The 20,193-nt window shown below is 39.8% G+C and overlaps 1 protein-coding gene across 11 annotated transcripts in view; it reads right to left on the reverse strand.

Annotated features, from left to right (window-relative positions):
• The window catches only part of EXOC1 (exocyst complex component 1), a 55,589-nt gene extending 36,883 nt beyond the window's left edge, over window positions 1-18,706 (reverse strand). For 6 of the 11 annotated variants that reach the window (XM_080640107.1, XM_080640112.1, XM_080640115.1 and 3 more), the window contains exons 1-6: window positions 18,543-18,706; window positions 11,820-11,953; window positions 8,919-9,049; window positions 4,999-5,158; window positions 1,982-2,002; window positions 226-413 (exon numbers count right to left, since the gene is read on the reverse strand). In XM_080640107.1, coding sequence (XP_080496233.1) covers window positions 226-413; window positions 1,982-2,002; window positions 4,999-5,158; window positions 8,919-9,049; window positions 11,820-11,943 — 624 coding nt within the window. In that variant the 5' untranslated portion in view covers window positions 11,944-11,953; window positions 18,543-18,706. The remainder of the gene's footprint in view (window positions 1-225; window positions 414-1,981; window positions 2,003-4,998; window positions 5,159-8,918; window positions 9,050-11,819; window positions 11,954-18,542) is intronic. The other 5 variants (XM_080640108.1, XM_080640114.1, XM_080640116.1 and 2 more) reach the window with 1 other exon arrangement.
• Window positions 18,707-20,193: the final 1,487 nt, after the last annotated feature.

The raw sequence follows: 20,193 nt of genomic DNA on the forward strand, positions 1-20,193 counted from the left end.
CTTCATTTCATATCAAGACCCTCTCAAAATCCATAACCTTAGCCAACTGCCTTCACTGGCCTAACTGGCAGGAATGGTTCTGACATTTGATCAAGAACAGTGAAAGACCGATGGCAGCAGGTAATAAAGACAGCAATAATCACACAGGAGGCAGTAAAATGGGATTATCACTAGTCTTCTCAATCCACAACACATCACTAATCATAGATTACAAGATAGTCTTACCCCATCTAGCACCTGCAGCTCTCTGGATAACCTTTCAGCAAAGGCCTCAGCATTAGAAATTGCATATTCACAGCCTTCCATTATTATTTCAATATCCTGCTCTTCTCTTGCATTTAACTCTTGGTATTCATCTACTGATTCTTCATCACCTCCTGTCACACTCTGGTTTTCTCCACTTGGAACAGATTCTTAAAGAAGGTAAAAATTAAAATAGTAAAAAAGTAGGAAGGACAGTAACATGGTACTTATAGGTAAGGTCAATTATAAACACAGGTCACATTTAGTGGCTGAAAAATAGGAAAATGGTCACATTTAGTGGCTGAAAAATAGGAAAGTGATTCAAAATATATGAAAAACTTGTTTTTATAAAAAATGGCACCTGTTAATATGTTTATTATAAAAAAAACAAACATGCAGTCTAATTCACTGACTTGTGTTAAAACAGGCTTTAGTCCTAATTTCCCCAAACACAATTAAACTAAAAAACAAATACAAAAACAGAAACAAAACACATGAAACAAGCCTAGCCTTTTTTATCCTGCCTGAGGTGCTTGTTGCTCTAACAAAATAATTAAAAACTTAGGACACAAGAAAACAATTTGCTTTCCTTTTTATTCAGGTAACATTTTTCTTCTGTTATATTTGTTCTTTTCGTCTTTGTAACTATTTTGTTTGTTTTTTTCAGTAACTTTTAATCGAAATGAAAAATGCATCTACAATTCACAATTTATTTTGGGCACTGAAAATATTAACTGATATTTCCATTTATTTGTTTAAAAAAAGTTTCACATGCATTGATAAAATTTCTAAAGATCAGCTATTGAAGCTTTCTCAACAACTCTATAGTGAAAAGAGCAACAACAACATGGCTGTTTAAAATTACAGAAATTTACATGGGTTCTTATGCTTCATAACAAAAGACCAAGAGATCAAATCTGAGGTGCTTTCTAGATAAATGTTTCAGTTCAATTTTTTGAATACACTTAGCATGTGAGATTTTATATAAAACTTGAGGTTAAAAGAGGTAAAAAAAAAATTTTTATCCCCTAAATAAATCTCTATTAAATAAAGTTACTGATTTTCATAAACTCAATGGGACATGATTTAAATCACAAACACTGGATGCTTTAAATATACATTATTTTCTATGAAAATATTTACAGTTAGTATGACTTGACATGTTAATTCATCCTAGAACAAAAAAACAGCTATTTCTAAGTAACAAAGAACTCTTAAGAATTGATAATTAGGCACATTTAGCTAATATTTGAGACCAAAAAAAAAAAAAAAAGAGGAAACTAAAACTTTTGGTACAGGCAATTGCAGATTACAGTATATAAATTTAAGTTCTTTAGAGAGGTATCACCAAGCTCCTTGTCCTTTGAATGAGTCCACTTTAGCTCATTGTGGAAATGTTAAACTGTCATGTGTGACAGCTTATTAGCCACCAAGGAGCAGGGACTGCCCCAAACATTCTGTACAGCTCTTTACACAAGTAGATATGTAAGATAAACAAACACTAAAAAATAAAATAAACAAACACTTTAAAAAACTGTTTCAGAAATATTTTCTCTCCCATGAAACAGTTCTTTGGAAATTAATAGTTAATAGTATCATTAATTTTATGACCGTATGGATTTTGTAGTAATAAACGTGTCCCTGAACATAATTTCATAAAATATGCAACCAATAGTACATAACAATGGCAAGTAATAAAAATATACAGAATAGAATAAGAAGAAAAGGTGTTACGCACCTTCTGTAACTTTAGGCAGTTCTGGAGAGTAAAAAGGTATGAAAAAAGCAGAGGAAAGTAAGCAAAGAATATTAGCTGGGTAGAAAAGTATACAGGTTTAAATATTTAAAATACTACCCATATTTCATTCATGCTAAATCAAGGTTTAAAAGACAATGTCAAAATTAATTACAGAGTGGAAAAATCCATAAGAAGCTACATTTCCAGAGTTTATTTTTTTAATTCATTTTCAGACAGTTACTAAAAATACATTTATCTTTCTATTTTTTCTTAGTTTTTTAAGAAACACTACTGACTAGTCCTTGTAGGAGAAAACTGGGAAACAGATCACTTCCTGGGGATTATTTTAGGTCAGTTGTGACTCACGCATTTAGTCTAGTTATTTTCACTCAAGGACCAAACCTTTCTTTACCAGGACTGACACACCCTCACAATGGATTAGTCATAAAACACTGTTAGAAAGGACAAAATTGAAGCAATTAAAAAACACATAAGATATCAGTTTGAGCTGGCATTTAAGGATTCAACTCAAAGATTAAAAAAAAAAATCAGGTTATAAAAGTGAAAAAGAAAAGGCCAAGTGAATACTTCACTCTACTTCAACTGCTAACAAAGCCCTCTTTTAAAAATTATATTCTGCTGAGAATAAAAACTATTAAATCACCACTGCTAACATTCACAATGAACAGTCTTACTTACTTGAATGATTATCTCTTAAAAGGAGATGGTGATCATTTGTTTGTTTTCTAACATCACTCAAAGATTAGAGACATCTAATATTTTTTAAATGGGAATTAATGGCCATGATTTTAAAGTCCAGTAAAATGTTAAAACAGGTTTGTAAACTGAACTCCACTAAGCCAACACAATGCTTATTTGATTTATAGAAAGTGATTTTCAAAATGAGATCCTTAAAGATCTTCTCTCAGTATTCTTAAAAATTGATCTCAATTTGGGTTAATATTTATAAAAATGAAAATGTCTACACCTTTGTTTTAGGTCCTGAAAAATTAAACTTTTTTTTTTTAAGATACACACTTCATTCTCAATAACAGTAATCTTCTTCTCATTATTAATTTTGGTAATATTTCTTAATGAGGTAAATTTAGGCAGGGTATATATTTTCCCATATTGTTGACTTCATAAAATGTATTGGTTTAAAATACATATTAGGCAATAAATAACATCTGGAGATAAGTAATATTTGAAAGGAGGACAGAAAGCTTTGAAATCCACTTAACAGAATGTTCAACCTTGAAATTTAAAAATAGATAAATAAAGAAGTAAATAAATGCCAGTTAAAATTAAACCACAATTTAAGGCATGAAAAACTACCATACAGTTTTTGAAGGTCATTCCCTCAACACTCTCTATCACCAAGACACTGGAGTCTGATGGTGAGAGGGCAACCCTGAGGGCTCCCTACACAGGCCAGCTTTACTGGGGGGAGGGGCACAAGGTGACCTGACTCTGCAAGTTCTAAGCATTAAGCCTGAAACCAGTAATGGGCTCACTAATTTATAACTGATGAGAAAGAATACTACATTTAAGGAGAGCAAGACCCATGGCCAAACAAAAAGAGTAAGTAAAACAACATAGAGAAAAGACAGACACAAGTGACTAAGAAAAGGAATCGTTTGAGGCATCTGAAACTGCTATTTTCATAGGTCAAATTGGATGAATATTGGCAATTTCAGATGTTGACAAAATAGAAGATTCTATTTTTAAATGTTAATATACAACTTAGGGCAAATCTAATTTTTTCCTCATTAAAGAGGAGCAACACTCTGTTCTTTCAACTGCTTTTTTTGAGGTAAAGAATATAACACAAATTGCATCTACAAGGCATACAGAACCATTTTCTTACAATGTTATATCTTTAAGAAAGTTTAAAAGAATAAATCTCATATATTTTCAATAATTAACAGTAGAGCTTCTGTCTTGCATCACAAAACAATCTGTAGTAACATTCCTGAAGATATACTGATCAAAATTATCCTAATTTACTTCATGTCTAAGGATTTTATCCTGATAATATAATAACTAATATTTATTGAGTACTTACTATATATCTGGCATTACTCTAATCATGTTCATATATTAAGTAATTTAACCCTCACAACAATACTATGGGGTAGATACTTTTATTACCTCTATTTCTGAGATAAGGGAAACTGAAACACAGAATAATCCAAGTCACACAGCTAGTAAGTGTCAAAGCCAGGATTTGAAACCAGGCAATCTCCCTTCAGAGTTGTATTTTTAACCATTACCTATACACCATTACACCTATACACCTATACTCTGCACAAAAATACAGCTACAAAGATATCCATCTTAGAGTTTTTTAAAATAAGCAAAGATTGGTCCGGCTGGTGTGGCTCAGTGGTTGAGCGCTGATCTATGAACCGGAAGGGCAGGGTTGATTCCAGGTTGGGGAATGTGCCCAAGTTGCCGGCTCTATCCCCAGTGTGGGGCATGCAGGAGGCAGCCAATCAGTGATTCTCTCTCATCACTGATGTTTCTATCTTTCTCCTTCTCCCTTCCTCTCTGAAATCAATAAAAACATATATTAAAAAAAGAGCAAATATTGGAAAATTAAAAGTAAATGACTAAATAAATTATAGCATACCCATATAATGGAATACCATGGTGCCATTAAAAATAAGGTTGGGTAAGTATTTAATAACATGGAAAATGTTCATGATACATTATATGAAAAAGTAAGTTACAAAACAATGCACATTTCTTTATTTGAAAAAGTATATATGCATAGACTAGAAGAATTCTAACAAAATGTTATCTCTGAGGATTAAGTTTATGTGATTTTTATTTATTTAATGTATCAATTATCTATAATGGTCCTATAATGAACAATCACTTCTGCAATAAAAATTGTCTTTAAATTCTTTTACAAAAAAGGTAACTCAGTGTTCTAATTACTTTGAATAATATCAAATTATATATTCAGTTATAGATACAACTGATTTCACATGGACATTTTTATTTAACTTTACCTTCCAAAAGCTGTGAACTGACATTGACAAAATCAATTTTTTTCCGGAGATAGCGTTGATTCAATTTCCAAATGCATGAAATAAATGCATTCTTTTCAGCAGTGCTGCTGGCAACCCATTTATATATTTTTTCAAAATGTAAATCAAATTCAGGATTTTCCTGAAATAAAAATATACAAGATATTGTTTTTGACCATATCCCATTTTCATTACTGTAAAATGTACATTTCAATAAAGTTAAAGCTGTTCTTGGAAAAAAAATCACCATTAAAAATCGCTAAGTGACTTGTAGAGAATGGCTCAGAGAATTCAATTTAGAGCAAAAACATTGTTTACTTCTGAAAAGAAGCTAGATTAAAAACAACATAGTGTTTTGGTAATTTTCTTCCTATCTTCCTGAAGTCTATGAGTAAAAGTATAGGATGTTTATTTAATGGCTTTGTGTCTCAGCTTCCTAATCTGCAAAATTATAATTGTTTCTAGCTTTGATGCAGACCTAATTTTTCTTTTTAAATTGCCTATGGCAGTGGTCGACAAAACATGGCTCGCGAGCCACATGCAGCTCGTGAGCTGTGGTTTGCCGCTCTGTTGACTAATGAGTTTGCCAACCACTGGCCTATGAGGTTTTAGAGTTTTACCTCTTCTTTGATAATGTACTTTATTCATAACTATGATTTGATACTAATTCCTTGATAAAGAATATATCTCTAATTATAACATACTAGAGGCCCGGTGCATGAAATTCGTGCATGGGGGGAGGGGGTGTCCCTCAGCCCAGCCTGCACCCTCTCCAATCTGGGACATCCCTCTCACAATCCAGGACTACTGGCTCCCAACTGCTTGCCTGCCTGCCTGCCTGATTGCCCCTAACTGCTTCTGCCTGCCAGCCTGATCACCCCCTAACCACTCCCCTGCCAGCCTGATTGATGCCTAACTGCTCCCCTGCCAGCCCAATTACCCCTAACTGCCCTCCCCTGCTGGCCTGGTTGCCCCTAACTGTCCTCCCCTGCCGGCCTGGTTGCCCCCTAACTGCCTTCCCCTGCTGGCCCGGTCACCCCTACCTGCCCTCCCTTGCCGGCCTGGTCGCCCCCAAATGCCCTCCCCTCCAGGCCTGGTCATCCCTAACTGTCCTCCCCTGCAGGCCTGGTCACTCCCAAATGCCCTCCCCTGCAGGCCTGGTCCCCCCCAATTGCCCTCCCCTCCAGGCCTGCTCATCCCTAACTGTCCTCCCCTGCTGGCCTGGTTGTTCCCAACTGCCCTCCCCTGCAGGCCTGGTCACTCCCAACTGCCCTCCCCTGCAGGCCTGGTGCCCCCCAACTGCCCTCCCTTTCAGGCCTAGTCCCTCCAAACTGCCCTCCCCTGCAGGCCTGGTGCCCCCCAACTGCCCTCCCTTTCAGGCCTGGTCCCTCCAAACTGCTCTCCCCTGCTTGCCTGATTGCCCACAACTACCCTCCCCTGCTGGCCATCTTGTGGCAGCCATCTTGTATATTGGAGTGATGGTCAATTTGCACATTACCTCTTTATTATATAGGATAAGAAAAAATACAATCTATATCCTCGTGTGGTTTTCTCTAGAACAGGTCAGGTAAAAAGCAGAGACTGCCCCTGTTTTTAATTCTGAAAATAGAGAATGATTAAAGGTGTCTCAAAAGTCAAAAAGAAGCTCATCTGATGTGAAGAAATTGCACTATGATTTCTACATGTCTCTTGAGCCACATTACAGCAATAATTTCATGCCAGGCTAATTCTCCCTTGAATATAAAACTACTTTACTACAATATAAAAATGAAAACATATGGACATATACTTTTCTTCATATCCAAAGAATTAAAAAAAAATAGGTTCAAATGTTCTCAATAGTTTACAGAAGGCTAATAATATATTCAATTAATTTAAAGTGTTATTTAGGGGAAACAAAATGTAAATAAAGATCTTAAAGGCAAGGGAAGTTATATCAGACTTATATTGTGAAGACTTGGGATAATTTAGGAATCAGGATTTGACTGTGCGTGGTACAATCATATTATAGTAGTAATTTTATACTACTAATTTTATTTATATCTCAATAAACAGAATTGAATGTCAAAAGATTAAAAACCTACATTTACAATGAATAGGTAGTTGCATTATTACTTACAAAAAAAATCTAAGAGTATTGGCAACGAATATGAAACTTGATGGGAAATGGTCTCTTCTCTGGGAATATTTCCCATAATGCCATAAAACAAGCTGAGTGCTCCAGTGGCAACACTCACACAAATCAATGTGTGATACTAAATGCCTAATGTTAGGCTATGTATAAAAATTTTATGTTTTATATCCATATATAGCATATACACATCAAGGTGCCTACGTAAAATAAAAAAATCCATTAAGCAAGTCAGCAATGAGGCGTCATCTGTGAGAAAGCATTCCAATAAGCATTCAGCCAAGTTAGCAAATTATGCAAGTCAATGGGGTTATGAAGTGGAAATCTATTGAAGGAAAAAAGGCTTTTCAATAAAGGTATGTTTCTAAAAAGCCCTTAAAGTATTTTCTCTTAAACAGAAACCTACCAAAAGAGTCTCTACTCTTGATCCCTCCCCAGAGTAACAGAAATTATTTATTAAATAATTTATTAAAGTATTTTTTAAATCCCATTTTGATTTTCTTTCCAAACATACACATACACTCAAAGCACCCGCAAAACCCCGTTTCTACAGTTTCCTAAAAATGGGGTGCTCCTTAGGAATTAAAGCAAAGGCCCAGTTTGTTCTTAAGAAAAGGCATTCTCTGTATTTGAAAGAAATCTGAATTCTACAGATATGCAGGGCTCTCCTAAAGTTGTTTTAGCTTCATTAAAAAATTATTTTTCACCTGACTCAACTGCCTGTCATTTTGTCCAGTTTTCAGTTCCTCACAGGTTGGTACCAGGGTAAGAGTAAAACAAGAATTTTATGTTATCAGATTACTCTACAAAGGTAGTTTTTACTTCTTTGTATCTTTTTAATAAATGTATGAGACTTAAAGAGTTAAATCAAAGGGCGCCTGTAATGACATTAATGCAAGCCTTGCTGTTAGCCCCATCAAGAGTGCAAGGGGATGTGGTACCAAGCATTCTCTGGAGCTCTGGAGTTGCCTTTGGGTGGCAGAGGAAGATGAGGAGTGGGAAGCATCTAAGTTAATCAGAGGAGTTCTACTTGATTTCTTTGAATAAGGTATTGCTGTGGAAATCCATGAATTGTCAGTAATAAAGGTGGCCCTTTAACATGATTATCATCTTTTTCAACTTTCTTGGGAGTTTAAATATGACTTAAATGAAAGGTGTAATATTTATATTCTTATATCTTAGTCTTTAAATTCCTTAAAATAAGGTGTGTAACTCACTATCATTTCCTTTAATTGAGCCATAAACATCAGACGATGGCCTCAAAAGGTGCTTCAGTTGGTGATTCCATATTAATTCGTGAGGACCAAGAAAGACGTACTTTGCTTGTATTACATGTCTTTTTGAACTAAGTTTTCCTGGAACAATGATTTTTAAAAAAAACAACAATACACTGTTTTAAATCTGTACTAATTTATGGATTTTATACTAAGTATACCTGACTTATATACAGAAATGTACAGATTCCAAGTTATTTTGCTCTAGTTTATGTCTTGTACACAAACATAACTGTAGCTCAAAAAAAAGCAAAAACAATGAAACAAACATACATATGTACTTATTTTCAGTAGCTTAAGAGTGGGGAATGGGAGAATGGAAAGTTGAAAGATACAGTTTAGAATAATTCTTATTTAGCTGATGGACTAGTAGATCACAAAACAGCAAGATTAGACCATTTTAAAAAACATAATACTATGCCATAAAATGAAAGACACTTTTTGAACACAGGTAAAAAAAAAAAAAAAAAAAAGAAAGCACCTAAAAAAACCCATACTTTAATAGCATCTTTGGCATCTACCACAGCCAGGTCTCGAAGGGCCCAAGCAATTTGCCTTTTGTAGAAATCTCCTTTATCAGATTTCTTGACTTTGACCACCTTCACCTGCACAGGGCGTTCAGTTGTCACTGTTGAATGAAACACACACTTACATTAGAAATATTATTCACTTACTCATTTGTCATTCATTCATTCACTCATTACAAATATAGCTGTCAGATGCCTATACACTATACTAAAAAAGGAGCAATATTTCATAACAAATGCTATGACTGAAGAATACTCAGAATACTAATGAAAAATTCTAAATCATACTAGAGGGCCAGAGGCAGATTACTTGAGAAATGAAGCTCTTAAAACTCAACAAGAAAAAAAGCTGATTATAAAATGGGCCAAAAACCTTGACACCTCACCAGGAGGAGACACAGATCACAAAGAAGCATATGAAAACATGCTCCACAAATTAAAACAGCAATAAGCTAACACTACACACCTATTAATGTGGCCAAAATCTGAAACACTAACAATACAAAATGCTGGTGAGGATGTGAAGCAACAGGAATTCCCATACATTGCTGGTGGGAATGCAAATAGTACAGTCACTCTGGAAAACAGTTTCTCGGTTTCTTACAAAACTAAACATACTCCTACCATACAACCCAGCCATTGTGCTCTTTGTCATCCACCCAAAGGAGCTGAAAACAAGTGTCTGCACAAAAACCTACACACTGATGTTTACAGCTGCTTTATTCATAACTGCAAAACTTGAAAGCAACCAAGATGTCCTTCAGTAGGTGAGTGGATAAACTGTGGTATATCCAGACAATGGAATGTTATTCAGAACTAAAAAGAAATAAACCATCAAGCCAGGAAAGGACATGGGGGAACTCTAAATGCATATTATTAAGTGAAAGAAACCAATCTGAGAAGGCTACATATTGTGTGATTCCAACTACATGACATTCTGGAAAAGGCGACAATATGGAGAGTAAAAAGATCAGTGGTTGCCAGGAGTGAGGGAGAGATGAACAGACAGAATGCAGAGGAGATTTTTAGGGCAGGGAAAATACTCTGTATGATACTTTAATGATGGATATAAATCATTATACATTTGTCCATAACCACAGAAAAGTACAATACCAAGAGGGAATCCTAAGGTAAACTATGGACTTTGGGTGATTGTGATGTATCAGTGTAGGTTCATTTTTTGTAGCAAATATACCACTATTGTGAGTGGTATTAATAAAGGGAGAGCTATGTATGTGTGGGGGCAAGGAAGGGGTATATGGAAAATTTCTATCTCCCTCTCGATTTTGTTGTAAACTTAAAGTGCTCTAAAAAATAAAGTCTTAAAAAGTATATTAATGCTATAATAGGATCAAAAATCTAGGAATAAAGCCTTTACTACCATAAACCTTATTGAAAGGCATTACAAAAAGACCCAGATAAATGGAGAACTATACGATGTTCCTGGACAAGACTCAATTTAAAAATGCAAGATCTCTCTTAAGTGAACTACAGATTCAAAACAATTCCAATAAAAATACCAACAAAATCTGGAACTTGACAAGTTGATTCTAAAATTTACGTGAAAGAATAAAGTACCAAACAAAATAAAATAAAAACCAAATATAAGAACCCAGAAACAGATACATTCATACTCATCACTACAAACATGAACACAACAAATTAAAGACTATTATGTAAAAGGCAAAATTATAAAACTTTTAGAAGATAATATAGGTGAAAACTTTCATTACTCCAGGAAAGTGAAACACCAAAAGGGGAAATCAGATTGATTGATTAATTTGATTTCATTAAAATAATAAATTTCATTATGGAAGTAGCGCAAACATGTCCCCTGCTAAAGAGACCTGGCAGATGAACAGTCTGCACAGTCTTATGTCTTGGATAGGCTGTCTGAAGAGGAAGATGATGCCTGCGACTTCAGTACAGACTATGTATAATGTAACTTTGTCCTCTTAGGGGTTGTCTTTTTTACAATTTGAACAAGCTGTTCTATGTGTATGATGTACCAGTTTGTTTTTGGTATGACAAGCTGTGTAAATTTTGTAAATATGTATCATAATAATCATTTAAAAAAATTAGGCAATGTAGAAAGTGTCTGAATTCTATAAAAGACAATTCATCTCTAAAAAAAAAAAAAATTTAAAAGATATTATAAAAAGTGAAAACGTAAGCCACAAACTGGGATGCATATATACAACAAAGGATTAGTATCCAGATTATATAAAGACCTTAAAACAGCAAAAGGACAAGCAACACAACAGAAAAATGAGAAAAAGGTCTTAATAGGCAAATTTCTTTTTTTTAATTGATTTTTAGAGATAGAGTCAGAGAGAGAGAGAGAGAGAGAGAGAGAGAGAGAGAGAGAGAAAAGAGACATCGATTTGTTTTTCCACTTATTTATGCATTTATTGGTTGATTCCTATGTACCATGACTGGGAATCGAACCCTCAACTTGGCTTATCCAGACAACACTCTAACTGAGCTACCTGGCCAGGGCCAACAGGCACATTTCTTAGACAAGGAAACTAAATAGATAATACATTTGTGAAAAGAGGCTCAATCTCATTATTAATTAAGGCGATCCAATTTAAAACCACAATGAAATACTATTTCACAACCACCAGATTGAAAGTATTAAGTCTGTAAAAACCCAAGTATCACGGTATGGTTAGTCTTCATTTTATATATATAAAATAGAAATCCTTTTGTATCTATTCAATACCCAATTAAAAAAATTTTTTAAGAATGAATTTGCTGGCCCAACAGTTTTTCAGCTAGAGAAATAATGAGAATATTTTAAAAAGGAGAAAAAATCCTCTAGAAAATAAAAGAATGCCAAACAAGAACTTTTTCTTACTAAATACCCACCTGTGGCACACAAAAAACAGTTCTTTTTCTTTTTTCCTGCTTTGCAGACATTGACAATACTCAGCAGGCGTTCATCATTTGGTGTAAAAATGTCTCTTTGTAATGCATGCTTGATTGCTGTCATCTTTACTCAGCTGAAAAAAATGGGAATATATATATTAAGCTCATTCTCAAAATCATTCTATTATACATTGTTCCATTTATGATAAAAATGATCTTATTTATGGCTAATAAGCATAGGAAGAATGATTTAATACATTAATATACCTACATCATAAAAATAAAATGCTGAAAAAGAAATTAGAGAACCAGTGTTATCAAACTCTAGTTTTTGGAAGTGCTCACCAAATATTATAATCCTATATAATAAAGAGGGAATATGCTAATTGACCATCACTCCATCACAAAGATGGCTGCACCCACAGCTGAGGCCAAGTTCCCATAAAGAGCCTTAACGAGCAATCAGCAGGGACCTGAGGCTACGCCCTCCCCACCCCCGTGGTGTTTGACAGGGGACCTCAGGCTGCACCCCCACCCGGCAGGGCTTGACAGTGGACCTCAGGCCGCGCCCCCTGCCCTGGTGTCAGGCTGGGGGACCTCAGGCTGCACCCCCCGCCCCAGTGCCAGGCCAGGGGTCCTGAGGCCATGCCCCCCACCTGGCGGAGCTTGACGGGGGACCTCAAGGTGCGTTTCCCATCCTGGTGCTGGGCTAGGGGACCTCAGACTGCTCCCCCCCTCTCCCAGCACCAGGCCGGGAGACCTCAGACGGCACCCCCCACCCAGCAGGGCTTGACTGGGTACCTCAGGCCACACCCCCAGCCCCAGTACCAGGCCAGGGGACCTGAGGCTGCGCCCCTCTGCCTGGCTGGGCTTGAAAGGGGATCTCAGGCCGCATCCCCCACCCCAGCACCAGGCCGGGGGACTTCAGACCACACCCCCGCCTTGGCATCAGGCTGGGGGACCTCAGGCCACGCCCCCCACCTGGCGGGGCTTGATAGGGGACCTCAGGCCTCCCCTCCTGCCCCGGCGCCAGGCTGGGGGACCTCAGGCCACAACCCCTGCCCCGGTGCCAGGCCAGGGGACCTGAGGCCATGCTCCCCACCCGGTGGGGCTTGATGGGGGACCTCGAGGTGCGCTTCCCATCCTGGTGCTGGGGGGACCTCAGGCTGCTCCCCCTACCCCAGCGCCAGGCCGGGAGACCTCAGGCCGCGCCCCCCATTAGGTAGGGCTTGACAGGGGACTTCAGGCCGAGCCCTCCACCCCGGCACCAGGCTGGGGAACCTCAGGTCACACCCCCTGCCCCATCACCGGGCCAGGGGATCTGAGGCTGTGCCCCCCTGCCTGGCGGAGCTTGACAGAAGACCTCGGGCCATGCTCCCCACTCAGTGGGGCTTGACAGGGGAACTCAAGGTGCACTCCCAGTGCTGCGTCGGGGGAACTCAGGCCGCGACCCCCGCCCAGCGTCTCTGGACAGGGGACCTGAGGCTGCACCCCCCTGCCAGTGGGGCTTGACAGGAGACCTGAGGCTGTGCCCCCCTCCCAGTGCTGGGTCGGGGGACCTGAGGCTGCACCACCCCGCCTGGTGGGGCTTGATGGGGGAACTCAGGCCATGCCCCTCACCCAGTGGGGCTTGACAGGGGATCTCAGGCCATGTCCCTCACCTGGCGGGGCTTGATAGAGGACCTCAAGGCATGCCCCCTGCCCCGGTCTGGGCTGGGGACCTCAGGGCACGATCCCCATCCTGGCGCCGGGTCAGGGGACCTGAGGCTACGGCCCCTGCCCGGCAGGACTTGACAAGGGTGGGACTGGCCGGGTCTGTATCTATCCCGATGGGGGGCGAGGGGCAGGGGGCGGCCGGGTCTGTGTCTCATGCGATTTTGAGGTGCAGGTGGGTGGGCGGGGATTAGACTCTGGGTCCCGTGGTGAGCCCCAGACTCTGACAGGAGGAAGGTTTTCATATACATTTTACTAATTTTTTTTTTTATCTCTGACACTTCTATTATAGACAAAGGGCAAATAGCAATATTAAATTATTTCCTCTAATTAATCCCTTTTTAATGTGCATGAATTTCATGCACTGGGTCACTAGTATAAAATAAAAAGTTAAGAAAAAAATTAAAAAACTCATGCTCACTCTTTAAATTTCTTATATAAAGACCTCTTATCACTCAATTACAACTCAACAGTAAAAGACCAATAGCCCAATTAAGAACTGAGCAAAGGATTTAAAAAAATATATTTTTATTGATTTCAGAGAAAAGAAGGAAGAGGGAGATAGAAACATCAACGAGACCTAGATCAGTGCCTCCTACATGCCCCCTCCCAGGGATTGAGCCTGGAACCCAGGCATGTGCCCTGACCCGGAATGAACTAGAGACCTCTTGGGTGCCTGGGTCGACATTCAACCACTGGGCAACACCGGCCGGGCAAGCAAAGGATTTTAAGCACATGAAAAGATGCTCCACATCATTAACATTAGAAAAATGTAAAACAAAACCACAATGAGGTACCTACCAGTTTATACCCACTAGGGTGGGTAAAAGTGAAAAGACAAGTGTTGGTAAAGATGTGGAAAACAAGGAACTCTCATACTGGCTATTATAAAATGGTGCAGCCACTTTGGAAAACAGTTTGGCGATTCCTCAAAAAGTTAAATATGGAGTTAACGTATGATCCAGCAATTCCACTCCTGGGTATACACTCAAGAGAAGTGAACATTTATATCCACACAAAAACTTGTACATGAATGGTCATAGCAGCATTATTCACAATAGCCAAAAAGTGGAAACAACTCTAATATCAATCAACTGATGAACTGATATAACAAAATGACATGTAATCCATAGAGTGGAATATTATTCAGCCATAAAAAGGAAAAAAAGTACTGATAGATGCTAAAATATTGATAAATCATGGAAACATGCTAAGTGAAAGAAGCAAGATACCAAGAACCACATATTTTATGATTCCACTTATATAAAATGTCCAGAGTAGACAAATTCATAGAGACAGAATGATGTGTGGTTGCTAGGAGTTGGGGTGAAAGAGAAATGAGGGGGTGACTGCTAATGGGTATGGGGTTTCTTTTTTGTGTGATGAAAATGTCCTTGAATTATAGTAGTCACAGTTGTATAATCGTGTGAATATACTAAAAAACACTGAATTATACACTTGAAAAGGGTGAATTTTATGGTATATAAATTCTATCTCAATAAAACTGTTATAAAAAATAGGTGTCTGCCCTGGCCACTGCTCCGTGGTTAGAGCACCATCCCGTGCAGTGAAGGGTCACGGTTTGATTCCCAGTCAAGGGAACATACCTTGGTTGCACGTTCCTCAACCCCACAGGAGTGTGTGTGTGAGGTAACTGATCCATGTTTCTCTCCCCACCCCCATCCACTCTCCAGATATTTATGAAAAAAATATCCTCGGGTAAGGATTTAAAAAAAAAAAAAAGGTTTTCATTTATCTCCTTTTACTCATGTTATTCAACATCTTTTAAAAAATATCAGGTTGCCCTAACCGGTTTGGCTCAGTGGATAGGGTCCCCGGTTCGATTCCGGTCAAGGACATGTACCTTGGTTGCGGGCACATCCCCAGTGGGGAGTGTGCAAGAGGCAGCTGATCGATGTTTCTCTCTCATTGATGTTTCTGGCTCTCCATCCCTCTCCCTTCCTCTCTGTAAAAAATCAATAAAATATATTAAAAAAATATATCATATTAAGTTAAATATTAAAAAAATATTTTTAATCTTATTTTTGAAATGTATCTTTATACATATATATACATATATACAGTGTGTGTGTGAATATATAGTACTACTTTCCAATGCAAATGTAGTATTTCATATATGTGAGCTTGCTTTAGAAATTAACTTCCACTTCTAATACCATTTCTATGGCAAATGAAGAAAGTATGTTTTAAGTAAATGACATAGAATGAATTTTTATAACACAAGAAAACTCTTGTAAACAAGGTATCCTTTATTTTACTGTGAAAATTTTATCTTTGCTCCAACTCAAAAAATTGCTTTTCTTACAGAAATCAGATATTTCCTCTCTCACCTCATCTCAGCCTCTAGTCTTCGGACCTCCATCTCTTTCCTCTTTTGTCTCTCTGACCTCTCCCAAGCTTCTTTTCAAACCTAGCCTGGGAACAGTGTCCATTTCTCTACACTCACACTACCCCTTCAAGGATCTTACTCTGTCTGTAGACGGGTTCACCCTGTTTATAAATCTCCATAAACAGTATACATTTCCACACTTCTCGTGTGCTACCATATACCACTTAAAAAGGCCACACGTCCTTGTTCACTGTATTCATTATAAATATCTAAATCCAGGCAAAGCTAGACTTTCAATGTTGCTTAGCAATTCTTTGACATTCCTTCAATGATTCCTCTTTCTACTCCCCATCAGTGTTGTTGCAAATCCTTATTTCTTTCTTCCAACCCCCAACTCCAGTACCAGCCTCCTCTCTCTCTGCAAATGACTTCATCTACTCTGCAGAGAATAAAGAAGCCATGAAGTACAGTTTTCACAAATTGCTTTCTTTTCCACCTTTCTACATCTTCACCCATCTTAACCTCCGTTCCACTTATTACAAAATGCCCTTGTTACCAATTCCTTAATATGTTATAGGGCCTACACCTGTGTTAAAAGTTCTATTCCACCCCATTCCCAAGCCACATAGGATACTGGCCAGTTTACTTTTTTTCCATCTCTAGGTTTTATTAATGCAATTTCATTTTTCTGGAATTCTTTTCTCTCTGGGCAAGTCCAATTCATCCCTCAAAATCTGTGAAGCAGTCCCACATACACAACAAATAATTCCCTTTCCACTTCTCTAACACTTCCTCTATACTCTGCTAACATAGTACTTAAAACTATATTTTCTAGCTAGTTGTATTCTCTCCCCCCATTAAAAGTAGCTCCTTGTAGACAAGGACCATGTCTTACTCATCTTTGTAAGGACATAGTAGTCACCTAACAAATTAACCAAAATGAAAACCAAATGACATGACAATGATAACTTCCCTAAACTTAGTTCCACCTTCCCAACTCTCACATCTGTAAACAAATGTCCAGGTTCAAAATCTGCCATATTTGATTCTCCTCCTCCCTTGTCAACATGAAATCTGCTACCACATTCTGTTTATTTCCTCTCATCGACACATAATATCCTTCCATTTTGTTCCCACTGTCCACGCACTAATCCAGGTTCACATCAATTATATTTATTTAACAGTACAATATCTGGTTATCTCTTTGCAAGCTTCCACAACCCCAAAACACTCAACAAAGTAGGAATGTTAAAACACAGCTTTCATTAAAACATGCTCTTGCTCAACCCTTGTTAGTGTTCCCCAAAACAAACCTTCCACTCCAAGCCCTGTTGTTCATTCTAGTCTTTAAATCTTTGCTTAGATGCTTTTCCATGTGGGGAATATCATCTATCCAAACCCTAATTATATTTCACTGTTTACATGAAGTTGATTAAATAAAGATCTTATTCCAAATTGATCTCTCCTCTCAATTGCTATGGCACTTACTGTACTTACTAAGCAGTCAAGCACTTGCTGCAAACTGCTGCATGAGGGTGTAAGCTTGTGCATCTCACAAACTCTTAAGAGACACAGAGAGAGAAGGGGGAGAAGGGGAGGGAGGGGGAGAGAGAGAGACACGCTTTGGCATAGTTCTGTTCTTTCTTAGCAGGTATTCAACAAACACCTCCTGCGGTAACCTAAGTGCTAAAAACCGGCCAAATGAATGACTATTAGTGACCAATGTTTACAACACAGTGCCTCTCTGGTTAAAAGCAACGACTGGATATATGGTTCGTGGTAGAAGACCAGGACTGGCCATACCTCATAAAGGAGTTAGGCATAATGAAAGGCACTATGTGACCCTCATTCATTCAGCAAATACTGATGTCATACTACGTGCGCAAGGCACTGTTCTAGGTTACAGCGATGAACACGACAGACTAGTTCATGAAGAGACCACCACCAGTGCCTCCAGGGCATTTACACCCTAAGGGTCAAGCGATTAACTCTACAGTCTTTACAAAGTACTTCTCTGTAAAGACAGTGGATATATCGCTACAGGTCCTCTGAAATTATTTTCCAGATTTAAGAATCTACGTTTGACCGCGTTCCAGAGGCAGCCATACACTCTGTGTTGGTTCTTGTTTCCTTAAATTCAATTTGATCAAGACATTGCCTGTCAAACAGCTTGTCAATGTGAGCGTCCGGGTGGGTTGGGCCCCATATGCCATCAAGACATCTCAGCCCGTGGAGCATTGTCATCCAGCGGAGAAAACCGTGCACGGACACAGGGAAATGTACTTAAGAGATTTAGAAGAAAATGTGTATTTGGACAAAGAAGGGGAAGGTACTGTCACGCCCTCCTGCCCTGGTCCAAGCCAAAGAGCAAATGATCAGGCTCGTTCGCCCAAATGACACCTGGTTCCCATGGGCGGATCCACAGGGGGATGTGTGGGGATGGCTCTCCCAGCCCCCAGGGCAGCGAGGAGCTGGGGAGGCTCCGAATGGACCCTGCGCCTGACCCAGAGGCGGGGAGAGGAAGGGCGGCCAGAGAGGAGGGAGAGGTACCGACCCGGGCGCCGAGCCAGCAGGGGACTGAGGAGCAGCCCCAGACCCTGGCGCCCGCGGGCCGCTCGTCCGTCCGCCGGGACTACTGGGCAGCGCGGCCCGAGGCTTACCGCGAGGCCGGGCCGACCCGGCGGTGCCCAGGCGGGTCCTCCCAAACAGAAACGCGACGGGGCGAGAGCGGCCGCCGCTCCTAAGACGCGCCCCTCAATTGAGCTGTGAACGGGAAGCGGTGCGGCCACCACTTCCCACATCCGGGCACGTGATAAACGACGCCGGAAGTGGACCCGGCGGAGAAGGAAAGGGGCGGCGGTGGGCGTGGAGAGGCGGGGCAAGGCCTCGCGGAAGGGGCGTGTGGACGGTAGGCCGTGGCGCGGCCTCTGTCGCTCAGAGGCTGCCTGGGTACCTGAGGATTTGGCGCTGGTGATTTACACTCAATGGAGGAGTTATTTACTTAACAGTTTGCTTAAGAAGCCATGCGACCTATGAACTAGAAGGTCGAGGTTCGATTCCGGTCAGATCACATGCCCGGATTGTGGGCTCGATTCCCAGTAGGGGGCGTGCAGGAGGCAGCCCATCAACGATTCTCTCATCATTGATGTTTCTATCTCTCCCTCTCCCTTCCTCTCTGAAATTAATAAAAATACAATTTTTTAAAAAAGAAGAGCTCCGAGTAAGTGTTAACGAGATGACGCCTATGCAGAGTAAAGTTTGAGAAGTATAGATGATACAAATGTTGGTTGCAAAGCAAATGATTCATTTACTCCATATTCTTGGCAACTGTTTTATGCCAGGCCCTTGGATGGAGGAAGGGTGGCCAGAGCGGAGGAAGATGATTCAGACATGAATCTACCCCAAATACATCTATAATAATAAAAACGTAATATACTAATTAGACTGGACAGCTGAACCATCTTCCGGTGGAAGCCTCGCTGGCAAGGGCTGAGGCAGAGGTGGTTAGAGGCTATCAGGCAGGCAGGTGAGCACTTAGGGGTGATCAGGCAGGCAGGCAGGCAGGCAGAGTGGTTAGGGGCGATCAGGCAGGCAGAGTGGTTAGGAGCCAGCGGTCTCGGATTGCAAGAGGGATGTCCAACTGCCAGTTTAGGCCCGCTCCTGCAGGGATGATCAGGCCTAAACCGGCAGTGGGACATCCCCTGAGGGGTCCAGGATTGTGAGAGGGTGCAGGCGGGGCTGAGGACCACCCCCACCCATGCATGAATTTCGTGCACCGGGCCTCTATTACAGAATAAAACAAAGTAAGTGACCAAAGTGAGATGTTGGGAATTCAAAGGAGTGATTTCTTTGCTCCAGTGCAAAAGCAGTGCTTTGCAAGGGTTTTGCAGGGATCCATTCATGCATGGATTCATTTATTTGACAAACAGTGCCACCTCTATGCCAGGCACTGTGTAGGTGCTGGAGATACAAAGACAGAGATCCCACTAAAAAGAGGGCACACTCATTTGGGAGACAGAAGTAAATAGGTAGATAAATTGCAGTATAGTGTGGTAAACCCAACAAAAGAGGTAGGTAAGTTCCATGGGAATGCAAAAGAGGTAATAACTCACTCTGTCAGGGATCTATTCACTGAGAAAGAGACAAATGTGCTGTGCAATGTCTTTCAGTGTTTATCTAAAGATATAATTTGGTGGAAAAATTGGCAGAACTAGAGACATGTTTGCCACTGATATCAATATGCTCTAGTCAGTGCTACTTGGAATGCTTTTTAATTTCATTGAATAGCTTCCCTTTTAAGAGCAGAGTCTG

The sequence above is a fragment of the Plecotus auritus genome (assembly GCF_963455305.1).
Source record: "Plecotus auritus genome assembly, chromosome: 1".
NCBI classification, from domain to species: Eukaryota; Metazoa; Chordata; class Mammalia; order Chiroptera; family Vespertilionidae; genus Plecotus; species Plecotus auritus.